The following is a 23,385-nucleotide window of genomic DNA, read 5'->3' as shown; positions in this document are numbered from 1 at the left end:
CTTCTTGCTTATTTCCCATTTTAACAGCCTCCCACTCCCCTGCCTGGTAAGGCAGTGGGCACACCCACAGCCCAAGGGTGTTCCCAGCACCCACACTGGCCCACCTGTGCATTTGCAGATTGCTTGTGCTCTCCCTCCCTCTGCCCAATGTCAGACTCCCAGCTCCCTTCCTTGACTTTGGTAGTATATCAAGCTCTTTGGACTTGGGGTTTCTACTTAGTCTCCCTGGCACTTCTACCTCGCTTCTCCACTCTCCTTCAAGGATCATGACAGAGATGGGTCATTGACCCTCAACATCACCTTTCCCCTTCCCCTATGATGATCCTGCAGAGTTCTGGACCCATGACCACCCAAAATAAAGACCACATTCTCCAGCCTCCATTGCAGGTAATGAGTCCACCTACCTATGTTCTGGCAAGTGGGATGTGAGTGGAAAGATTAAGCTTAAACCACTGCTTTTTAAAGTCTCTTTTGTAACAGATGTATCTCTATCATAATGAGTAGAACTTTAGCTTAAATCCATTCATCCAGATCTCTTGCTCAGCATCACTTGGGTAGAACCTCTTGCCTGGTTTAGGCCCCTGGGACTCCCTCTGCTACTTTCCAGTAGCAGTGACTGGCATCATAGCATTTATCCTCTTCACAAATGGTGTCCATCACGGAGAGAGCTTAGATTCCTTTCTCCACTTTTCCCTCCTTTTCCACATAGTACAACTTGGGACATCACCTCAGTGCCATTCTCCCCATGACTGTATTACACTCTGTGGTCCTCCATGAGAAGCAGAACTGTTACCTTACTCATAGTTCCCACCCTCAATTCTAACAGAGCACCTGGTAGAGTGCTTAGTTCCTCTTCCTTAAAGTTGTGGGGATTAGTGAGCACTAGATACTTGCGAAGTGTTGGAACTGTGCCTGGAACTTACTATGCACTCAAGTAATTGCTGTGGTGGTGCTTGTAAAGTGTCATTTGGGTGGAGGCTTTCAACCTCTTCGTGTTCCCCATGGAGCCAGCATGGCATAGAATTCACACTTGTAATGGGTTTGGATATGCATCTCCTGCTATCCTCATGGGGACCGACATCTTCCTCATAGGGAAAGTCACTGCTTATATTCTTGCCCACCGACCTACCTGAGTAGAATAAAAACTATATACAACCCACTTTGAAGGTCTGAGGTAAAAGAATCTTCAAGAGTTTGGTTGAGGAGAGCCTGGGTGGCTCAGCTGGTTAACATCTGACTCTTGATTTAGGCTCAGGTCATGATCTCATAGTTCGTGAGTTTGAGTCCCACATCAGGTTCTGTGCTGACAGTGTGGAGCCTGATTGAGATTCTCTCTCCCTCTCTCTCTGCCCCTCCCCTGCTCCCTCTCTCTCTCAAAAAATAAATTAACTAACAAAAAAAGGAATTTTGGTTGAATCCTTTATTATTTCCCTTTATAATTTGAAGTAGCATCACCTAGAATTATATTGATATCAGTGACATTTGTTGATGTGCTGTAATTCCTCACATTTAATTGAATATTTCTAACTGGTGATTATTACATTGATTATAATAATAACAGCAGCTAATAAATATTGAGAGCTTAGTGCATGCCAAGAATGTGAGCTTTTTATGCATCTTTTCCATTAAGTCACATAACAGCTATATGAAATCTAGACATTTAAATAAAGATAAGGAAACTGAAACAGAAAAATGTTAAATGATTTAGCAAAAGCATAGATAAAATCATTTATATTGGCAGAATTAGGATCCAGGTCTGTTTTGACTCTTACCTGCTTTTGTTGCAAGTACTAACTTGCATAATAAATGTATCATTTTTATCTCTTATCTGGGAATTCACAAAGATTAGTGCTCAGATTGCATCCTACTTAATTTCTCATTAAAATTAATTTCTAAATCAACATTTCTGAATTTCTCATTTACTATCAGATGCATTGCTGGTATTATACAAATTAGTCATAACAGTTTGATAAGAACTGTTGTTTATATATTTGACTTTGTTTTGAGCTCATTTCTTGTCTTAGGGAGTTTTTGAACTTGAACCCCAGACCCACCTATGAAAAACAGACTTCGATTACAATTTTTAGACGAGATCCCTCCAACCTAAGCAGGGGCAATGAGAAACCAATGTTCTTGTCCACTCCCTTTGCAGGCATACCTCTGGTTCAACTCCTCCATTTTAGAGGTCCAAAGACCTACTCTCCCATCTCCCCAGCATCTGAAAGATTGCCCACATTAGCTTTGCCCTCAGACCAACACTGGCTTCCTATTCAAATTTCACTTAATTTGTGGTTTAGTTTCCTCTCTCTCTCTCTCTCTCTCTGTCTCTCTCTCTCTCTTTTTGACCTTTAGGGGATTTTCTGTACTTCTTTATGAATTCATATATAAAGTGTGTTTGGGGGGCAATATGAAGCACCGGGAACTCACACATACTCGTGGTGGGAGTGGAGTTTAGTATAGCCACTTATTAAAAGCTCTTTGCAGTATATACTGACCTAGAGCAACATATGCATATCCTGTGCCCCAACAGTCTAACTATGTACATAGATCCAACAGAAATGTGTACATATGTCTATCAAAGGATGTGTACTAGAATGTCCATAGTGGAGCCCAGATGTCCATTAACAAGTAAATTGTGGTACGTTCATATATCCCACAGTAATTTTTTAAAAGAAGGATAAACTATGCTTAGTCCCAGCATATGGATGAATTTTATAGACATTATGTTGAATGAAAAGCCAAATATAAAAGTGAAACTGCAGTATGATTCCAATTATATTAAGTTTATAAACTGGATAAACCAGTCTCTGATATTAGAAATCATCCTAGGAGTTACCGGAGGGAGAGAAGGGTGGGGCTAATGATTTAGATGAAACATACAGAAGGCTTCCAGAGTGCTCCTTACATAGTTATGTTCATTTTGTGATACTTCTTCAAGCTTGTGTACTTTTCTATGAGGATAGTGTATGCCAATAAAAATATTTACATAAAGGAAGGGAAAATTGTGTTTTGTGTTTTATAAAATAGAAAAATGATGTTTTACAGCAAAATCAGTAGACTTTCAGACTACCTGGTTTACTGTTGTCAGAAGTGAAATCAGCCCAAAGCGTGCGTGTGTGCGCGCGCGCGAACGCGTGTTTGCAGGGGAGAGATGAGAAGGATATTGCTTATTTGGTTGTTTGTTTCCTTTTATGGTTTCTGTTCTATTCAGTTCTGTGCTTATTCTGGTGGGAAATAAGTAAACAAATCACCAAGTAGTAAAAGTTGATATAACAGAGGTCCTTAATAAATATCCTGATGTTATTTCTTGCTGTGCAGTTACTTACTTGAAAATGTTTGTACATATATTGTCTTTACTTTGTTTTGAAAAATTTTGGAGAACTAAGAGTTTTCAGTTCATAGGTTACTGATACTTTTTGATGGGGATTTCCTGAAGCAACATAGAAGAAAGAGCTGAAAAAGAGAGCACATAACTTCAATATATTGGGAATGTTTTTCTAAAAACTCAATCAACATGGTGTTCATATTTTTCATATAAAAAAATAAGAGTGTAAGATCTCAGTTATAAATGTGCTTGTGAGGACCGTGAGACAAGAGTTGTTACAATGGGAACCCTGCACTTACATGACTAGGGAAACAGTTCATTGCCTAGAATACAGCATGGAGCACCCACCTATAGCAAAGTCTTGGCTTTATATTGCCAAATTACCATAAAAGGATACTGTCTGCTGAAGCCAATTTCTTTCTTAATTTCATTCTGCAGCATGAATGATTAGTAATCTGTTCTTTTTCTCTTGAAACCTAAGAGGCTGTTCTGTGGAGCAGTGTTTTGGTCCTGTGATTCACATTTGAATGAAGCACACTCTTTGCTTTCCATTTTGAGCCAGTGTGTAGATTAATATGTGTATTTGGATTGCTGGAATTGAAATACGATGTCTGGCAGAGAATTTCTGATTTGCTCGTTACAGGCAAATGACTTTTCCCTTGGATTTTCGTTTGAGTTTATTCATTTGGACATGATGTAATAGAGCTCTTGCCTTTCTAGAACTGCCTGGAAATCTTGTGTATGCATGGAGGGCTTGAGCCAGAAAGAAAAGATAAGTGCCATCGGACTGCGCACGATGTCGCCACTGATGACTGCAAGCATCTGCTGGAGAATCTGAGTGAGTGCCATTTGCAGCTTGGTGCCTTCTTCACCCACACTGCTGGCACCTCTGCAGCCTTCTTTGAACCCTAGTAACTACAAAAACGTTTTATTGGTTATAAATGTGGTAATTATTTTTTTCCATGTAGAATGGCTTTTTACAGAATTAGTTGCTATTAAAATAATGCTAGATATTTGGGGCACCTGTGTGGTTCAGTCAGTTAAGCCTCCAGCTCTTGGTTTCAGCTCAGGTCATGATCTCATGGTTTGTGAGTTTGAGCCCCACATTGGGCTCTGCTCTAACAGTGTGAACCTGCTTGGAATTCATTCTCTCTCTCTCCCTCCCACCCTCCCTCTCTCCCCCTCTCTCTCCCTCCCTCCCTTTCTCCCCCTCTCTCCCTTCCCCACTCTCTCCCCCCCACCCCGGCCCTCCCCTGCTCCTGCTCACTCACTCTCTCTGTCTCTCAAAGTTAATAAAAAACATTTTAAAAAATCTTAAATAGAATAATGCTAGATCCTCATTGTATTTTAATGACCTTGGACAGTATTTAAATAATTATTGCTCTTCTGACTTAGATTGTGTCTCTAAGACATGAGACTAATAGGGTATGAAGAGTCATGGCTGGGTACTTTGCCATCAGCTGATCAGATGAATGTAGGCAAGTTGGTTATCTCTCAACCCCTGGTTGCCTACCTGTCTGTGAAGGTAATGGATGATCTTTTGGGTCTCTTCCAGCTCTAAGAATGTATACTCCTCAGGACATGTTCTGAAAGGTTCACATGTGGGTTTATGGAATATGGAGTTTCAGATTGTACAAAATATTATGACTTCTTATATGGAGATTATCACTCAATCCATCCAATCAGCTAACTGTATCAATAATTTGTTTTTACCTTACATTCTGACATTGAGACAGAAAATGAACAATAAACACAAGTAGTAATTCATTGTATGGTATGTGAGACAGGGATATGTGCTACGGAAAAGACTAAGGGAGGATTGGGCATATGAGGATGGGTTTCAGCTTGGGTTTTGTGTGTTGTTGTTTTTTTTTAAGTTTATTTATTTATTTTGAGAGAGTGTGTGAGTTGGGGAGGGGCAGGGAGAGAGAAAATCCGAAGCAGGCTCCACACTACCAGCACAGAGCCTGATGTGGGGCTTGAACCCATGAAACCATGAAATTATGACCTGAGCTGAAACTAAGTGTCAGCCACTCAGGAGCCCCTGGGTTTCAGTTTTTAAAATAATGGTCAGAAGAGCCCCCTTGTGAGACATTGAAGCAAACACTTGAAGGGGGTGAGCAGAGCAACGATGTCGATACCTCAGGTAAGAGATTTCCAGGGAGAACATCATCACGTGGACAGAGGTCCTCAAGCAGGAGCATACCTGCTATGTCTGAGGAACTGTGAGGAGGGCAGAGTGCTGGTTTTGAATGAGCGAGGAGAGAGAAGTTACAAGAAGGGATGGGGGTGGAGGTCTGATCTGTCTGAAATTTGTAGGTCATTGTAAGGTAACCGTCTCAGTGCTCGAGCTTCGGAGTGATGGGATCTGATGTACATTTCCATAGTATCTGTGGCTGCTTTGTTGAGAGTAGACGTAGGAAGTCACAGGCAGAGGCAGGGAGACGTGGTAGGCCCTTGGCGTCGTCTTCCAGTGAGAGAGGACAGTGACGGCTCAATCCAGGATTGTCGCAGATGAGGTGGTGGAGAGTGGTTGGGTTCTGGATACAGCTGAAGGCAGAGCCAGTGGAACTTCCTGATGGACTGAACCTGCAGTATGAGAGAGCGAGAAGGGATTTGTGGGTAACCCCAAGGTATTCAGCCTGAATAGTTGGCACGATGGAGTGGCCATCACCTGTCAAAGTGGGGGTGGGGCGGGAAAGCTGTGGGTGAAGCAGATTTTGCTATTGAAGATCAGGAGTTCCGTTTTGGAATTATGAATTGGAGATGTCTGTTAGGATATCTGTGTCGAGATGCCAAGTCAGCAGGAATCCCAGAGATGAGTATGAGCTGGATACATAAATCTGAGAGTCAGCAGTTCATAGATGATATTTAAAGTCATGGGACTGGATGAGATCACTAAGGAAGTGAACACAGACAGAAAAAGTAAGAGAAAGGAGCCTTGCAACACTCTATCATTAAGAAAATGGAAAATGTGGGGGCGCCTGGGTGGCTCAGTCGGTTAAGCGTCCGACTTCGGCTCAGGTCATGATCTCACGGTCCGTGAGTTCGAGCCCCGCATCGGGCTCTGTGCTGACAGCTCAGAGCCTGGAGCCTGTTTCAGATTCTGTGTCTCCCTCTCTCTGACCCTCCCCCGTTCATGCTCTGTCTCTCTCTGTCTCAAAAATAAATAAACGTTAAGAAAAATTTAAAAAAAAAAAAAAAAAGAAAATGGAAAATGTGAAGGGACCAGCAAAGGAACAACATAAAAGAGTGACCAGGGAGGCATGAGGGAATCTTGCAGGAGCATATCAGAGAACAGGGAGAGATCAGTTGTGTCATATGCTATTGATGAGAACTGATAATTAAATTTTTTAACATTTATTTTAACGTATTAAATTTATTAACATTATTTTGGGAGAGAGGTAGAGAGCAAGTGGAGGAGGGGCAGAGAGAGGGAGACAGAATCCCAAGCAGGCTCCATACATACAGTCAGCACAGAGCCCAGTGCAGGGCTCAAACTCTCAAACTGTGACCTGAGCCGAAACCAAGAACTGGACACTCAATCAACTGATAGGTACCCCGAGAATTGTTGATAATTGGAAAATAAACTAATCTAGTAGTTGGTTAATAGAAAAAGCCAGTTGAAGAAGGGAATCCTAAAAATATACATTTTAAACATTTTGTGTTAACTTTAACATACAGAGATTTCTTCCATCAATTTTTAGGTAAAGGTTTTTACTTTACTATGGTTTTGCTAATAGAAATTGCCCATATTCTTATTTGAACAAACCACACATTTATGCTTCATCTGTGATTTCTAGTGTTTGAGGACTTAAGATCTTTTTTTTCAGGGCACCTGGGTGGTCAGTTGGTTAAGTGTCCAACTCTTCCTTTCTACTCAGGTTATGATCTTGCGTGCGATTCATGAGTTTGAGCCCCTCATGGGACTCTGCACTGACAGTGCAGAGCCTGCTTGGGATTCTCTCTCTCTTCCTCTCTCTCTCTGCTCCTCCCCTGCCCAATCTCTACCCAAAATAAATAAACTTTTAAAAAAATTTAAGTAAGATCATTTTTTTCTTTCTTTTTTTTTTAGTTTATTTATTTAGTTTGAGAGAGCAAAAGTGAGTAAGAGGGGCAGAGAGCGAGGGAGAGAGAGAGAATCCCAGGCAGGCTCTGCACTGTTCAGAGCCCGATGGGGGCTCAAACTCATGAACTGTGAGATCATGACCTGACGTGAAACCAAGAGCCACCCAGGCACCCCAAAGATAATCTTTTCTAGCTTTATGTAGTTGTCTAATCCATACCTCCTTAGGTGACTTTTTTTTTTATTTTATTTTTTTAAATGTTTGCTTATTTTTGAGACAGAGGGAGACAGAGCAGGAATGGGGGAGGAGCAGAGAGAGAGGGAGACACAGAATCTGAAACAGGCTCCAGGCTCTGAGCTGTCAGCACAGAGCCCGATGCGGGGCTCGAACCCACAAACCTTGAGATTATGACCTGAGCCGAAGTCGGACACTTAACCGACTGAGCCACCCAGGTGCCCCAACTTTTTTTTTTTTAGCACCTCATTTGTTCAGTGTCTGTAAAGTGTTCAACTTCAATTTTATAGGAAGAGTAAGTCATTTCATCAGTTTATGGAATATTTAATTTAGTAATTACAGTAATGAGTTCGACACTTTATAAAAGACTAGGGAATAAACACAAGTGACTCTTGGTGAGCGCGTAATTCAGTTCGTGAGAAGTGGAGTGCATGGGGTGCTGCATAGCTCGGTGGGGCCTCAGTCAGTTGGTGTCACAGAGATTGGAAAGATCACTTAAAAAGCTTCGACTGCACTGTTTACTATTTACTAAATACTCACCAGTATTTACCACATAACCGTTAGTGTGTTAAATTCATTTCAAACATGTGTTCACTGAGTCTTCATAATAATTTAATAGCACATTCCTAACATTTTGTAGAAGGAATTAGGGTATAGAGACATCAGTTTACCAAGTACACAGGGCTAGTAGGAGGCTGACCCAGAGGCTTAGACCAAGGTCTGTAGGAGTCCAAAGCCACTATCCTAAGCACAGTGACTTCTACAACTGGAACCTGCCTTATTTGTGATGTTATCAATGTAGGTGAGGAGAAAGGGCAATATAGAGAATTTAGGGTCAAGAGAGGGCTCTCATTTTCTCAGATTTTTTTTTTAAGAACTTGAGAGTCTTGCTGAAGGGAAGAGTCAATGAAGTACAAAAGGCCAAAGATACAAGGAAAGACAAATATTTCAAGCAACATGGTTCCAAAGAAGCTGTGAAGAGTTTGGGAGACCAGTTTACTCCAGTAGGAGAACATTCGGTTGATAGTATCTAAAGAAACATGAGAGCTGCCCTTTGCTTTGTTTTTAAAATGTTCATACCTGCTTGTTTTATATACGTTTTGCTGCTTTTTCCTATCAAGATTTTTCCCCTTAATTCTTTTATTCTTCCAACAGATGCTCTTAAAGTACCCTTAAGGATTTCAGTGGGTGAGATTGAACCAGGCAGCTATGGTTCCGATGACTTTGAATGCGAAAACACAATATGTGCTTTAAATATCCGCAAACAGACATCATGGGATGATTTTTCAAAAGCAGTGAGTCAAGCTCTGACAAATCATTTCCAAGCAATCTCATCTGATGGATGGTGGAGTCTGGAAGATGTGACATTTAATAACACCACTGACTCCAGCACTGGCCTCGGGACAAGCAGTGTACGATCCATCATGCTAGGTATCAGCAATCCTGTGATGGAGAGAAAGTTAAATTTCTGGGTTTATTTATGTTTATGAGCTCCATTATCTGATACTTGGTTCACTGATTAAATACAATGAGAGCTCACTTGTGGCAGCTGCTGGTGCTAAAAAACTTGATTATTCACAATGCGGCCATTACATAATGTTGCCTGTTAGTATAAAAAATGCTTTCATACCTCAGATAATACTCAGAGAGTAAAGAACAAGAAAGCCCTTGATGAGGTTTGTGATTCCACTTGCTGTTTTGATAAATGCAAGAAACAAACCACTCTGTAGCTGCTTGCTGGTGCACAGGTTCTGAACACAGCTCCAGATTTGTACCTGGGCTGGGCCAGGGCTCGTACTACATGAACACCTTACTTCCAGGACAGGAGTCCTAGTGAAGTCTAGAGTTGGAAGAAGCCCTATTCATTGAAGATCTGATCAGAGCTCCCACATGGGATGAGTGAGGGTGATAGCTGCTTGTTTCTGTTTGATAGGCACTATGAAACAGACTCCGAAGAACTTGTAAGATTTACTTTCTGGTGAGCATAGTAAGTGCTCTATAAATGTCTCTGGTTAGTTTGTTTCCTCTTGAACCAGGAGAACTAACATCTTTGGGGAACCTGCCATTATTTCAGAACTGTGCTGGACCCTTTATACACAGCACCTCAACAGGTCCTTACAACAGACTCATTCTACAAATAACTAGTTACAAGGTGAGGTCACCTCGTAGGCCTGAGGTCACACAGCAAAGGAGCAAAGCAGATAAGATTCAAATCCCAGTCTGTGTGATAGGAAAGCCTGCATATTTTCAACAGCACTTGTTGCATAAGAATAATCAGGGTTGAGGAAATGGTGAGTTTCACCATGCTTTTAATATATCAGCTTATTATAGAAGAAAGGGTTTTATTCTGTTAATTTATAGATGCTAAATCACTTCCCAAAAATGTATTTTACTAGTTTTTAAGGCTGATAATTCATGACAATTTAATTTTATTGATCTTTGGCAAGATCATTAATATAATTACAATTCTTACAGAAGAATTATTGTATAGTTAAATAATTACATTAAGATAATATGTCATAAATGATTCTCAGGAACACATTTTGCCCACACAACAAACTGTTATCCAAGGTGTGGTTGTGCCCAAGAGTCTAATAAATGAAATCAGCACAGACTTGTTCAGAAGAAAATGACACTGCATCATCAGCCTTCATCCAGCTGATCTGGAAACAAGCGTATGCAAATGGATATTTACCACCATCAGAGAGATTTACCTCTGTGAGCAGTGGATGCTAAGGCCTGATGGTGCCAGTGTTCATATTTGTGTAGGGCACCTAGTAGCATTTCAGATGTAAAGATCATTGGCTTCTGTGGGTAAAGGGCTTAGTTTAGTGCCTAATTGTATCCACTTGATAACGGGCAACCATGACATTATTTATTAATGTATGTATATAAGTGACTTTACTATATCACCTAACTAGATTAAAGGGACCCAGGCCAACAGATAAGCAGTGAGTCACAGGTGGGGAGTGTGTGTGTGGTGGGAATATTTAAGAATTTAAGATCTGTGGATGGGAAGGGATGGAACAAGTACTTCCTACTAATCCGTCCCTAGAGTAGACACCAAGGAAGTGGCACCCTTTCTGAGCAGGCGTGAGCAGAGGGCCCAGACTGTGAGAAGGCTTCCTTTATACTGAGCCCCTGAAGTAACCTGTGTTTTCTGGAATCTAAAAATTTGTTGGAAAGGGAGCGGATCATAAAGGACCTGTTAGTTACTTCACCTCATTCAAAGTGCTTAGACTTTGTGAAGCAGGCACTGGAAGAACCATGGAAAGTTATCATCAGCTTTGTTCCTAAAAACTTAACCTTAGAAATATTTAGTATATTTTTGCTCTCCAGATTTCTCTCTTAGTCCTAAAAACAGCTTTGGAGAAGCCTCTTCTTTGAAGGCTTGCCTTTTAACCTTTAACAGACATTGTATTAGGGAGTTAACCCCTATGTGATGCTTTACATGTTCTGTGTGTGCTTTTGACAGTCTAAACCCTGGATTCCACAGGAGATTGTATATTGTCCCTTAGAAGAAAAATTACTTTGAAGCTTCTTTGACATTTTATTTCGTTTTCTTGAACTTAGGAAATGTGCCGTGGTCAGCAGGTCAGAGCTTCACCCAGTCCCCGTGGGACTTTATGAAGAAGAATAAAGCAGAGCGAGTCACTGTGCTTTTATCAGGTAAGAGTAGTCCACACTGAGGTGCTGTTGACAGAGTGTTGGCTTCATGATGTGTCGTGGTGCTGGGTCTTAAATCTGCATGTTTCTGTCCTGTGTTCTCCAGCAATGCATGTGTGACCCCCTCTATTAAGTAATTAGATGTTTTTTGAAAAGTCTCACTAAGAAGAGGAAAAATCAAAAGCCTTGTTTCTGACACCTGTGGAGATATCCGTCCTGACCATTGATTGCTGCGATTCTGATCACCTCTCTCATTAGGAACAAACCAGAAGCTAAACTTAATGTACTGAGAGAGTGACAAGAGACCATGTTAAAAGAAATGCCTTCTGTTACTGTCAAGTCCAGTGTATGATGAATACGATTATTATAATGGTACGGGTAATGTTTAGTGAACACCTACTATGTGGAAGGCCCTATCATTTATAGCACATTACAAGTATAAATTCACTTAATCCATATAACAACCCATTGAGGTAAGTATTTCTGTTTACCCTCATTTTACGTACAAGGAAATTAAGGCTTAGAAAGATTGAGTTTCTTGTCTAGGGTTACATAGCTAGTAAGTGTTACAGGAATACTCCATTTCTCAGCCCTTAACTCTAAAAGGGATTTTATCATGTATTTCCCATATTTGGGAATGGATTCTTTACAAGTTCAACTAATAAAAGTTGTATTCTATTGTTTGAACTACTTACTGAAGTTAGGGAAAAAAAAAAAAAAGTATGAGGTTATCCCAGAAAATTCCTTCAGGCTCAAGCAGTGTATTGAGAGAGTAGCAGAACTTGGGAGGCAAGTGAGGGAGATAGAGTTTGGGAAAGAACATAAAGGGTAACCCCCAGAACTGTGCACGAATGCTGTCCCAGGCTAGAACTTTCAGAGGGTTGGGATTATCTCTGATAACACTTGTTTATAAATAATAAAATTGAATCCAGGGATCGGAGCAGATACTAGCGGTAGTATTCCAGCTGGAATCTGAAGGCCCTGGCTGTGATGGACAGGGAGAGATGGGTGGGCTTCCCAGGGGAAGGAAGGGCAGCTGGAGACGTCTGGGGAGCAGCGGTGGTTTACTGGCCAGTTCAGGGTGTTGAAATATTTTCACGGTGGTGAGACAAAAGGTACCTCTTGGTCAAATGTTAGCTCTGGCTACGTAAGTCAACAAACATTACTGTATCTTTTATGAGAAGTTTTGTTGTGTCTTGATCATTTACGTTTAATAAGGAAGAACCAATTTTGCTTCTGTGTGTCGCTTTCTTACAGGTCCCCAAGAAGGCTGCCTCAGTAGTGTGACTTATGCGTCAATGATCCCTCTTCAGATGCTACAGAACTACCTCAGGCTGGTAGGTGGATGCTGCCAAGGGGAGTCTTAGGCTCCCATCCCTGACCCTGGAGTATTGGGTGGCCCATTTCCATGTCTGTAGGAGTGGGAGCCCCACTCACCCTGTGCCCCAACCCCATGATCTTCCCCAACAGCCCCTTCCCTAGAAGCCTGCTGGTCACTTAGTTCTGGATTTCTATCACAGTCATCCAGCTGTTCCCACCTGTCACCTGTGAAGTGTTGTGACTGGAGCAGGAGAGGGTTGTCTTTCCCCAACTTGGACTTGACATCAAGTAACTGATCATCAATATGAAAGAGAATGGCTATAAATATCAAGATTCTTTGCTATAAACTTTATAATTTAGAACTAAGTTATATATGCTAGAATCAGTTAAAAGTATTGATTTGGCCATTTTAACAGAAACCAAAAAACTGTAGCTTGAACAGCATAGAAGTTTATTTTTCTCAAATGTAGAAATCCCAGCAGATGAGAGAGCCAGTAGGGGGAAATGGGGCGGGGTGACCCGACCCCTGCAGATGTGTCAGCAGCTTGGCTCTCTCTCTCAGTAGGCCACTGTGACCTGGGGTATTGTTGATGTGGGTTTGGTCAAAGAGGGTCACCACTCCCACCCTCAGGTTCTAGCCTGAGGGAGGAGAGCCTGGAGGGCAAGCCCCTTCCTTTCTGGGGCGTTGCACATATTGTTTCCACCCACAACCACTGACCAGCATGTGGACACACGTTCACCTAGCTGGGATATGTGGTCGCTTTCTGGGCAACCATGCACCCAGGGAAAACTAATTCTGTTATTAAAGGGAACAAGAATATGATTATCAAGAGAAAGTAGCAAATTCTAGACAAATGGTGAACAAATGTAATGTTTTACCTTTGTCCAGTACTTATTACATGCCAGGCAATATGCTAAAGGCACATACATGTCTTATTTATTCCTCAGAGCATCCCTGTGAGGTAGATAGCATCATCCACTTTATAGATAAGGAAACTGAAGCAGAGAAGGGAAATAATGTGCTCAAGGCCACGTGGCTAGTGAGTGATTAAGCTAAGTTTGTGCACTCTTGGGTCTCTGTGAGATCCATCTAAAACTAATATTGAAGGTGTAAAACTTTAAACAAACGTTCATTTTGTCTGCTGCCTTAATTTGGAAAACCTTTTTTAAAAAATGAATGAGTTTGCCAGGGGCCCTTTACAAAAATTGTTTCCATTAACTATGAATTGATGTCTTTGTTCCCCCTGAAGAGAAGTGCAAATTCCAAACCATTCTGTTGATCTGGCTAAACCCAAAGTTGGGAATGACCTTTGTAAAATAGCCACAGTAGCACCAAAACATTAAAAAGCTTTCTAGTTTAGAAGAGATGGTGTCCTGTAACGTTGAGACTGTAACTTGTTTTCTTTGTTATGTGTTCCTCCCTGCCGCTTCAGAGTAAGCCTGGGGGCGACACACAAGTGGGAGGGCGGGCTGCCTTCCTCCTTTGTGTGAGTTAAAGCTGTTGTTGAGTGACCAGTTGGTTTTCAGGAATGTGAGCCTGGGCGCCCAGTAAAATGAGCGTGTAGAACCGCTTCTCTCCCTTCTGCCTCCTCAGCTTCTCTGCACCAGGCAACTTTCTGCTCAGGGCTTTTCATTCACCCAGATGACAAAATGAACAGAAGGGTGATAACAGCAGATTACAGCTGCACAGGAGCCTTGGCTGAGCAGGTCTGTCAAGTGAAATGCCGGCTAGCACATTATATACAGAACATCCCAAGTACATTTGTATGTTTGCCTCCGAACGCCTAAGCCATGGTTTAGCTACCAATGCCCAACAAACCAGAGACTAACTAGTTGTTAGTTCTATTCTCAATTTATGAGTGTTTCGTTTTTTTTAGTTTGGGTTTTTTTTTCTTGAGAGAGTGTCAGAGCATGTGCACTCAGGGTGGAGGACAGAGATTCTCGGGCAGGCTCCTTGCCCAGTGTGGAGCCCAGTCTCACAACCATGATATCTGAGTGGAAATCAACAAGAGTCAGACATTCAACCGACTGAGCTACCCAGGTGCCCCGTTTCTTTTTGTTTTTTAAATGGTGTTATTTGGGGGGCACCTGGGTGGCTCAGTCAGTTAGGCATCCAACTTTGGCTCAGGTCATGATCTCATGGCTTGTGAGTTCGACCCCTGCATCAGGCTCTGGGCTGATAGCTCAGAGCCTGGAGCCTGTTTTGCATTCTGTGTCTCCCTCTCTCTGCCCCTCCCCTGTTCACACTCTGTCTCTGTCTCTCTCAAAAATAAATAAACATTAAAAAAATAATAATAAAAATAAAAAAATAAATGGTGTTATTTTTAAATACTTTCATTGAATATTTAAAATAATACAGATCTTAAATCTCCATTCTAAGAGTTAATAAGGAAACATTTGACTTGATTGAGTTTTGAATCACTAATAATTTATTATAATAGTTGAACTTTGTATATTAACAGACTTTACTTAGCCCTTTGCAATTTTTATTAACTTGTTTGCAATCTTGTATTATAATACTTCAGTGATTATAAATAATTATTATATTAGAAAAATACTTAAATAGATCATCCTAATCTGAGCATGACTTTAAAATATAGGATTCTGGGGGCGCCTGGGTAGCTCAGTCAGTTAAGTGTCCGGCTCTTGATTTAGGCTCAGGTCCTGGGATCAAGCCCCACATAGGGCTCTGTTGCCAAGTGTGGAGCCTGCTTGCGTTTCTCTTTCTCCTTCGTTCTCTTTCCCTCTGCCCCTCCCCTGCTCGCACTCTTTCTGTTTCTCAAAACAAATAAATAACCATTAAGAAAAGGCAGGACTCTGAATCCCCTAGCACATAATTCTTGAGATTCCACTGCCTGTTAGCCATCTACTCCAATATGTGCCATGCTAACCATCAAGAATCACAACTAGGAAATTCTACCTTCTCTTCCTATGTTCCCAGAATAAATTTGCTCTGTTCTCATAAAAATGATGTTGTGAGCAATGGCAGTTATGTATCTGAGGCCACAAATCTTGATTAACGCTGTTAGCAGGTGGCCACTTCTAGCCTAATCTCTTTCAGGGCATGGAGGAGTAAATGTGGGTAAGGGCCTAGCAGAAGGAGGAAGGCAGTTCCCCTGTATGAGGAAGAGGGGCTCCAACACCCGCGAATCCTTTGGCCATCACGGCAAAAGTGGAAGAAGATCCTGGGCAGCAGGGCAAGTGTTGACCCAGAGGAGGTCTGGAGCAGGAAGAGTTTATAAGTGCTAGAGGCTGGGTGACAAGGGAGCAGTTAGCTCCAAAGTTATAGCTTATGGGTGTTTTGTTTTTTGTTTTTTTTTTTTAATAGCTACAATTCCCAAAGTATTATGTTTGTGTTCCTATATGGGGGCCTAGCTTTATTTGAATTTAATAACCAAGTCTGATCTTGGCTTTTAAAGTTTCAGTAAGCTAATTTTTAAAAACCTATGGTATATTTCTCTCCGTGAACTGTAATTTCTCTTGAATTCTCATTTCTCTTTTATATCTATTCTATAAAGAGGGACCTCAGCATATGGCTAAAAACCCTTTTGCTCTATCATGGGCTCCAGCTTTTTTGTAGCCCGGATGGATGCTGGATGCACCAGTACTGTTTGGGGGGATTTTATATGAATAGGTTGACAGTAGTTGTGTTGTTTGTGGCTTTAAAGTCCTACATAAATTCTTTAAAATCAGTGTCAGAAGAGGTCAGAATGAAACACCTAGCTACAAAGCCATGACATGGCTAGAGCCATCTCAGCTTTATTGGCTCAGTAAAAACCTTTTTTATTCTTTTTTGAGTTCAGCATCTCAGCCCAACCTGGCCTAAAACCATCTCTAGATGGTAGAAACTTTCCCTTAGACTCTGACAAGTGAAACTCCAAATGGAGGCTGAGTTTATTGCTTTCAAATAATGCCACAAGTCGGAAAACATCACAGGCGCCACATAGACCCTGTTCCTCTGGACAGCAGCTCCTCTGGTGAACTCCATTCCGCAGAAAAACAGCCTGGAGGGCAGGGGAAAACAATCAATGGATGGATGGGCCTTTGTTGAGGTCATTGTTTCCATTTAATCCAGAATTCATTTGCGTCACAAAGCACTAATTGACATGTGATAAGAGCTTCCTGAATAAGCTGTGAAGACACAAGAATAAAGGGGATTGGTACCAATTGTGATAAAGGCCAGTGTCCCTTTACTAATAAGCAAAAATATTCCACTGTCAACACACACTTAGGGGTAATTCTGGGGACTCTAATTCACCTTTAAGAAGTTTGATTTTTCTCAAAGAGGATAGAGATATCCTATCGAAACAATTAAAATGTTTACCTTCCTCCCCCCACTGTCTTGTCTGCCTGCCTGTCTACTTATCTATCTGTAGAGCCCTCTGCTGGAGGCATGAAGCATGTGTATTGATAACACCTCAGATCCTGCTGTTGGGAGAAATGTCATTTTTAGCTAGAGCAGATAAATGTGTTTTCTTGGCATAGCTTCACATGTTTGCAGTACAGCAACAGGCTCCTGGTAATTTTTTGTTGTTCAGATCTGAAATGGTAACCAGCACATCCTTTAATGAGATAGAACAAATACCATTAACAAAAAAATTGGTAATATCTGAAATGAGGAAAAACCTATGGAATGCATGCACAGAACGTATGAATGAGGGGCGCCTGGATGGCTCAGTTGGGTAAGTGGCTGACTTCAGCTCAGGTCATGATATCAGAGTTCATAATTCCAAGCCCCCAAGTCAGGCTTTGCACTGACACTGCAGAGCCTGCCTGGAATTCTCTCTCCCCCCGTCTCTCTGCTCCTCCCCTACTTGTGCTCTGTCTCTCAAAATAAAATCTAATAAAGTTTAAACAAACAAAAGAATGTATGAATGATCTGGAAGTCTGTACATTTGTTTTTGCATTTATTTATTTCTATTTTACCTTATTCCAGAAAGCATATTAGACTATGTGAAGACAGAATGCTTGCTGCTAGTGAATGGCCTTTTCAATGAAAATTTTAAACAGAATATTTCCTGTCTGTATTTTATAAGAACCTACAATCCGAGAACAAATGAGTTGTTGAAATTGAAGACAGCGTATCTATGAAATCGGGTTTCTTGCTGTTAGGTGATTTCGAAATCAATCTTAAGACAGTGTAGGCAGTTTGACAGATGGCTGTAATGAATAGAGCACTCTTGTTTTCAGAAGTGAGACAAGATTAAATAGCAATCCTTGTTGAAAATCTCAGGGGTAGAATACTCAGTAAATCTTGAAAATCTGTATCCTGTTTCACTGGTATGAAACAATCCATTCCTTGTGAAAGAAGTTCTACCCGAGAAGTAGCATGGCAGTTTGGGATTAATTTGGAGAGTGCAAGACTTCGGGTTTAAAATTGGACCTGTCTTGTGGTACCCAACACAATTTCCCACTAAAGTGCTTATGAAAAGTGATAAAACTTCACAAAAACAGAGGAAAATAGAACTGAGGTCTCCCTTGGGCAAGAATCTGGAAGAATTTTCCCGTACCTTTAGGGATAAGAGAGTGTTAAACCCACTGATTTGAGGCCTACCTGAAATGAGGTAGGAAAACACTTCATTATTTCCTATGACCATCTTACTAATGATTCAAAAAAGCAAACTTGATACCAGTTAGGAAATTGGGTGTATGTCCTTACCGCAGTCTCTGCTTTTGGTAGTGCCATCCTCCTCCACCTCCTATCAAGATGCGTCCTTCCACATCCATTCAGAGATTAAAGCTAGAAATACCTGAGCAGGAAGTTGGTGGGCAGGCATTGGTGAGGCTGCTTTATCTGGGGAGCATATTATATAAGCACCCTCAGCAGGATGGATGTTGGAGCGTCCTGCTTCCTTTAGTTCACACATTTGTCTGCCCTGGTGGACAGCCCAGGTCCAGCCCTCTGCAGCTATTGCCGGATCCCAAAGCCACAAGCAGAGGCAGCAGCCCACCGTCCAGCGGATGACCTAAGACGGGAGTCAGCTGAACAATTAAGTCGAAAGCAAGTGAAGCCAGTGATGGTCCACACATCCTGCTTTACTGCAGATTCTTCCTGTGGTTTCACAGAACGAAAAAAAGTACTAATAACAAGCTAACATTTTACCTGGGGAAGAACCCTGCAGAACAGAACAGAGTTATTGTGAGAACTCAAAATGACACACCTTAGAAATTATGAGAAAAAATGAAAAATTGAGAAGATTATCATTCTCTGGAGAGTAAAAGATCGACTGAAAGCAGGGCAAGAAAGCCAGGGTAGAGAGAAGGCTAAGATTAAAAGCAAAAGCGTTGGCAAGGACCTGGGTGAGGTAAGGAACTCTGAGAGCAACTAAAAGTGCAGTAGCATCATTAAACTTGTACCTGAGACGGTTCAGAGCGGGAGGGAGACGGTGAACATTCTTTTCAGTGTCGTGAAGACTAACTTGAGGAGCTCTCCCCAAAGTAGAAGCAAAAGACAAGAGTTAGGATAATGATGAGCTAGGGGGACAGATGCACTTGCAGAGGACAGAGAGGGAGCTTAAGCATTATTAGTTTTCCTTCCAAATAAAAGAGAATTAGAAGAGGAGAAATTACCAGAAACATAATGGAAGAAAAATCTTCTAAGCCAAAAATAGGTCTGACTATGTATATTGGAAGAACTTACCATGTTCCATTTAAGATGGATGGAAAAGAGGTCACAACCAGACAAATCTGGGTAACTTTTTGCAATTTTAAGTACATCCCACTTCCCCATATCTTAGGTACAAATGAGAACAGATTATTCTTTAACAATAATTCCTTAATGAGCATCCATACCCTCACTGCCTAGAAGCAGAATCTTATTTGAATTTTCTAGGATATTCTCTTATGTCTCTGGGGGAGTCCCTGTCCCGGTCTTGGTCCTTGCTGGCCCTTCTACTATTGTTCGTGTCACAGACCCCCAGCACCATAGAGAACAGCCCTGGCCAGCTACGGCTGTGTTCATGCTGTGGCTTCCGGATGCTGGTGTTCCTTGGGCAACTGTGGCCATTGTCCTGTTTCTCTCAAGTATATCATTCTCCCTGATGCTGCCCTAGCCCCAATGTGCATCCATCTGCTCCTTTTTTTATTGAAGGCTTAACAATAGAGGAATAATATCTGGATTCAGAGAAAATCACTGGTGGCTACCAAACATGTTGTCTTTCAGAGCCTAAAACCCAGTCCCTAGTCCCTCATTAGTGGTCCCCTTAAAGGACCACATTCCTTTCTAAGCTCATGGTCTGACACCCAGTGGTCAAGCCCTGTTTTCCTCCACTTTCCAAGAGTTACTCCAAGCATGGTTTGGTCTCTTTGGAGGCCAAAAGCGCAAATCCTAAAGGCCCCAGGCAAGGAAGGAGTCCTTCTTCCTTCCATGCTAACAGCTTTCCCTCAAGCCTTCCTTTCATATCCCCAAGTCTGCCTCTTTCTTGTAGTGATGGACCAGTGGCATATTTTGTTTTACCAGGCCTACCCTAGCCACCCTCAAAGATATGGCCTTCCCCTGTGTCTTTAAAAGGACAAACTTATCAGAGCACAATAAGGCAACCATGAACGGACCGTTTCAGGTTTAACATTTCTCCAAGTCTGGGTGACTCAGTCTTGACACATGAGCTACATCAACCATATTCATTAAGTTTGCCACTTCACCTATACAGATCCTTTTCTGTGAGGTCTTTCCAGGAAGAAAGCTGCTCCCAAATGGAGACTAGGGGAGTGAGAGCTCAGTCCTAGGGGTGACCGAGGTGGAAGGGATGACTCCTCTCCACATCTCACTCCAGACGTCACTGCCCTTGTCCCGTGTAAATGGCCACTGGCTTTCCATCCCAGTGTGTGCTACATCCCCACGTGTTCTCAGGCGAGGTATCCTCACATGTGAGGAAAAAGGTTTTAAAAAATCCTGTAGGCATCCAGGCAGGAGATTTTCTCTTTTACAGAGAAAAATTGGTCAATCTCTACCCAGGTTTCTTTGAAACACCCGAGTTCCAGAATGGAAAAATCTAGATCAGGAGTTGATCTAATAATCTTAGAGTCATGAAGATGTCTTTTATGTAAGATGCCAGCACAAAGAGAGTCTCCTAAGTATGACAGCCATAAAAAGATTACACTTCTACGTTTCCTCTTACAAAATACACAAATATGCATACACATATCAACTATGCAAAGAAACATAACTTAGAGTGGTTGCTTTTCAGTGCTCACACTATCAGTGGTTTGTAGTCTGCTGCTTTATGTTTCTTTGTATTTTCCAGAATTTCTTTAGTGGAATTCATTGCTGTTTTACATACCCCTAAAAAGTAAAATAAGCACTGGGAAAATTCAAACTAAGGAGCATGTGTAAGAGATAATAATGAAACATTACAAAACATTTGCAAGGGACAAAATACACTAGGCACTGTGTTCCTAGCTTACCTACTGAACCTCATTGTAGAAATTACAGGGAAGAGGGGAGCCTGGGTGGCTCAGCCTGTTAAGCTTCTGGCTTCGGCTCAGGTTATGATCTCGCAGTTCGTGAGTTTGAGCCCCACGTCAGGCTCTTTGATGACAGCTCAGAACCTGGAGCCTGCTTCAGATTCTGTGTCTCCCTCTTTCTGTGCCCTTTCTCTGCTCACACTCTGTCTCTCTCTCAAAAATACATAAACATTAAACAATAAAAATTACAGGGAAAAAAGAGTATGCTTTTTAATAAAGTGTCAGCTCTTTTACTCAGTGTAGTAAATAAATACTAAATTAGCCAGTATTTCACTTAATTAAAGTGAAAGACTTCAAGTGCCCAGTGCATGCAGTTAATCCTGAAAATATTTTTAATATTTTCAAAAGCTGAGGACAATCAGAAAATTTCCTGCTTGGGTACCACTTTTTTTTTTTTTTCTCTTCTTAGCATTTTCACTGAAGATTTCTTCTTGGTTTGTTAATAGGTCGAGCAGTACCATAATGTCATCTTCCACGGCCCCGAAGGAAGTTTGCAAGACTACATAGCACATCAGCTTGCACTCTGCATGAAGGTAAGTACCCATTACACCTATCCCCCCCACCCTTTTCCTTGAAAGCAGGAACTAATTGCTCGTTTCTTCTCACAGCACAGACAAATGGCTGCAGGATTCACCTGTGAAATAGTGAGAGCCGAAGTGGATGCTGGTTTCTCCAAGGAACAGCTAATAGACCTGTTCATCAATAGTGGTAAGACCCTTCCAGCAGACTGAGTTGTGGTAACCGAAGGGCATGATCTTCAGTGATGCTGTTAAAAGGAAATAAGCTTTCTTTCTTGGGGGTAAATTTAAGTTGACTTCTCGATTATCCAACAGCTATGGGATGAAAAGGAACACTTGCAAAAGAATTTATTTTTGTGCATCTGGCATTGCATTGATTACTTATCCCACATTTTCTTCTCCGCCCCCCCCCCCCCCCATCTTTTGTTTGTAAATCATTATCCGTTGTGAGCATTCTATGTAACTGGCACCAGAGGTATACTAAGGGAGGAGGTGTTGGGAGCCGTCCATCCTAGCAGGACTAAGTATTGTGCCACTGATGCTGTTTAGAATTGTATGGTGATGATAAAAAGTAGATAGATTTTTAGTATTATTCATAAGTTCTCTACAACCAAAGCACCCGTATTGAAGCACCTGAGGTAAACTGCTTTCTCCACCTAACCCTCGGCATGTCATTGACTGGCATTTTGCTAAACATACTACACACAGTAATTAATTCATTTAGTCTCTACAACAGCCCTGTGCCAGTAAGTAACTTAATCTGTTTCAAACATGAAGAAACTGGCACGGAAGAGGTTTGGTATCTTGCCACAAGTACAGAGTGGCAGAACCAGGATTAAACATGTTTATTAATATAACTTTTTCATGAACTTTCTGTCTCAGGCTCCAGAGTGTAACACACAAAGCTTGATCACAGGTAGCGTTAGCATACCCTGCAGAGCACAGCATGGCTAGCAACTCTGACATGAAACTGAAATGGACCAGACTCTAGTCTTCAAAGGCTCAAAGCCACAGAGACCCCTGGGGAGAGGGTGCAGGGACTTGGTGGGGGTGGGGTGGGGGGGAGGGGAGACAGTTGCAAGATCAGTGGTGGATGAGTTGAAATGCAAATTCAAATCTTTTAAGTGTGTCTGTCTCACCTTTGGAGCCCGTGATCAAGGACTAGGTCAACCTTAGGAAGAAGGAAATAACAGCAGCTTTTAAGTCAAGAAATAAAGTTAAGAGGCAGGTTTGGGGAAGAACTGAGATCCCACAGACCTAGAAGCGCATTTTAAGGACAGGAAAATCCCACTAGAATCTGAATGTTACTATAGCGCATGAGGTCAGTCTTTGATCAGAAACTAGTGAAAATTGGCTGCAGAAAGCTGTTTTCTCTGCTGCTGTTACTAATAATCACTAGCTTTTATTAAGCTCTGACTCTGGTCGGCCCTATTCTAAATACCCTGATTTAAAAACATGAAAACATTTGAAACAGGAGGTTTGAGTACCTTGCCCGAACAAGCCACAGCTAGGACACAGGCAAGCAGGACTGAAACCGTTACTGAGCCTGCCCTTAATCACTGCCAGCCACTGCTCCTTACAAACTCTCCTGTGCCAAAATTTCTATTTCCCCCACTTAGTCCTATAACAAAAGCCCACTACATTTTTTCCAATTTTCAGTCTTGTTTCATCTCAAAGTAAGAAGCTAAAATATTTTGTTCTCACTCTGTCAGGGCAGATAGCAAGTACAGACTGAATTCTCTCTGCTCTAAGCTTAGAGAGCTAAAAAAAAAAAAAAAAAAAAAAAAAAAAA

General features: G+C 41.6%; 1 protein-coding gene across 5 annotated transcripts in view; it reads left to right on the top strand.

The window, feature by feature from the left end:
- Positions 1-23,385, top strand: part of CTTNBP2 (cortactin binding protein 2) — a 147,615-nt gene that overhangs the window by 98,486 nt on the left and 25,744 nt on the right. For all 5 annotated transcript variants that reach the window (XM_049641720.1, XM_049641721.1, XM_049641723.1 and 2 more), the window contains 6 exons: positions 4,046-4,163; positions 8,782-9,057; positions 11,200-11,295; positions 12,550-12,629; positions 21,522-21,608; positions 21,684-21,783. In XM_049641720.1, coding sequence (XP_049497677.1) covers positions 4,046-4,163; positions 8,782-9,057; positions 11,200-11,295; positions 12,550-12,629; positions 21,522-21,608; positions 21,684-21,783 — 757 coding nt within the window. The remainder of the gene's footprint in view (positions 1-4,045; positions 4,164-8,781; positions 9,058-11,199; positions 11,296-12,549; positions 12,630-21,521; positions 21,609-21,683; positions 21,784-23,385) is intronic.

This window comes from Panthera uncia, chromosome A2, assembly GCF_023721935.1.
Source record: "Panthera uncia isolate 11264 chromosome A2, Puncia_PCG_1.0, whole genome shotgun sequence".
Lineage (NCBI taxonomy): Eukaryota > Metazoa > Chordata > Mammalia > Carnivora > Felidae > Panthera > Panthera uncia.
Note: the sequence above shows the minus strand (reverse complement) of the source record. Positions and strands in the feature narration are given on the sequence as shown.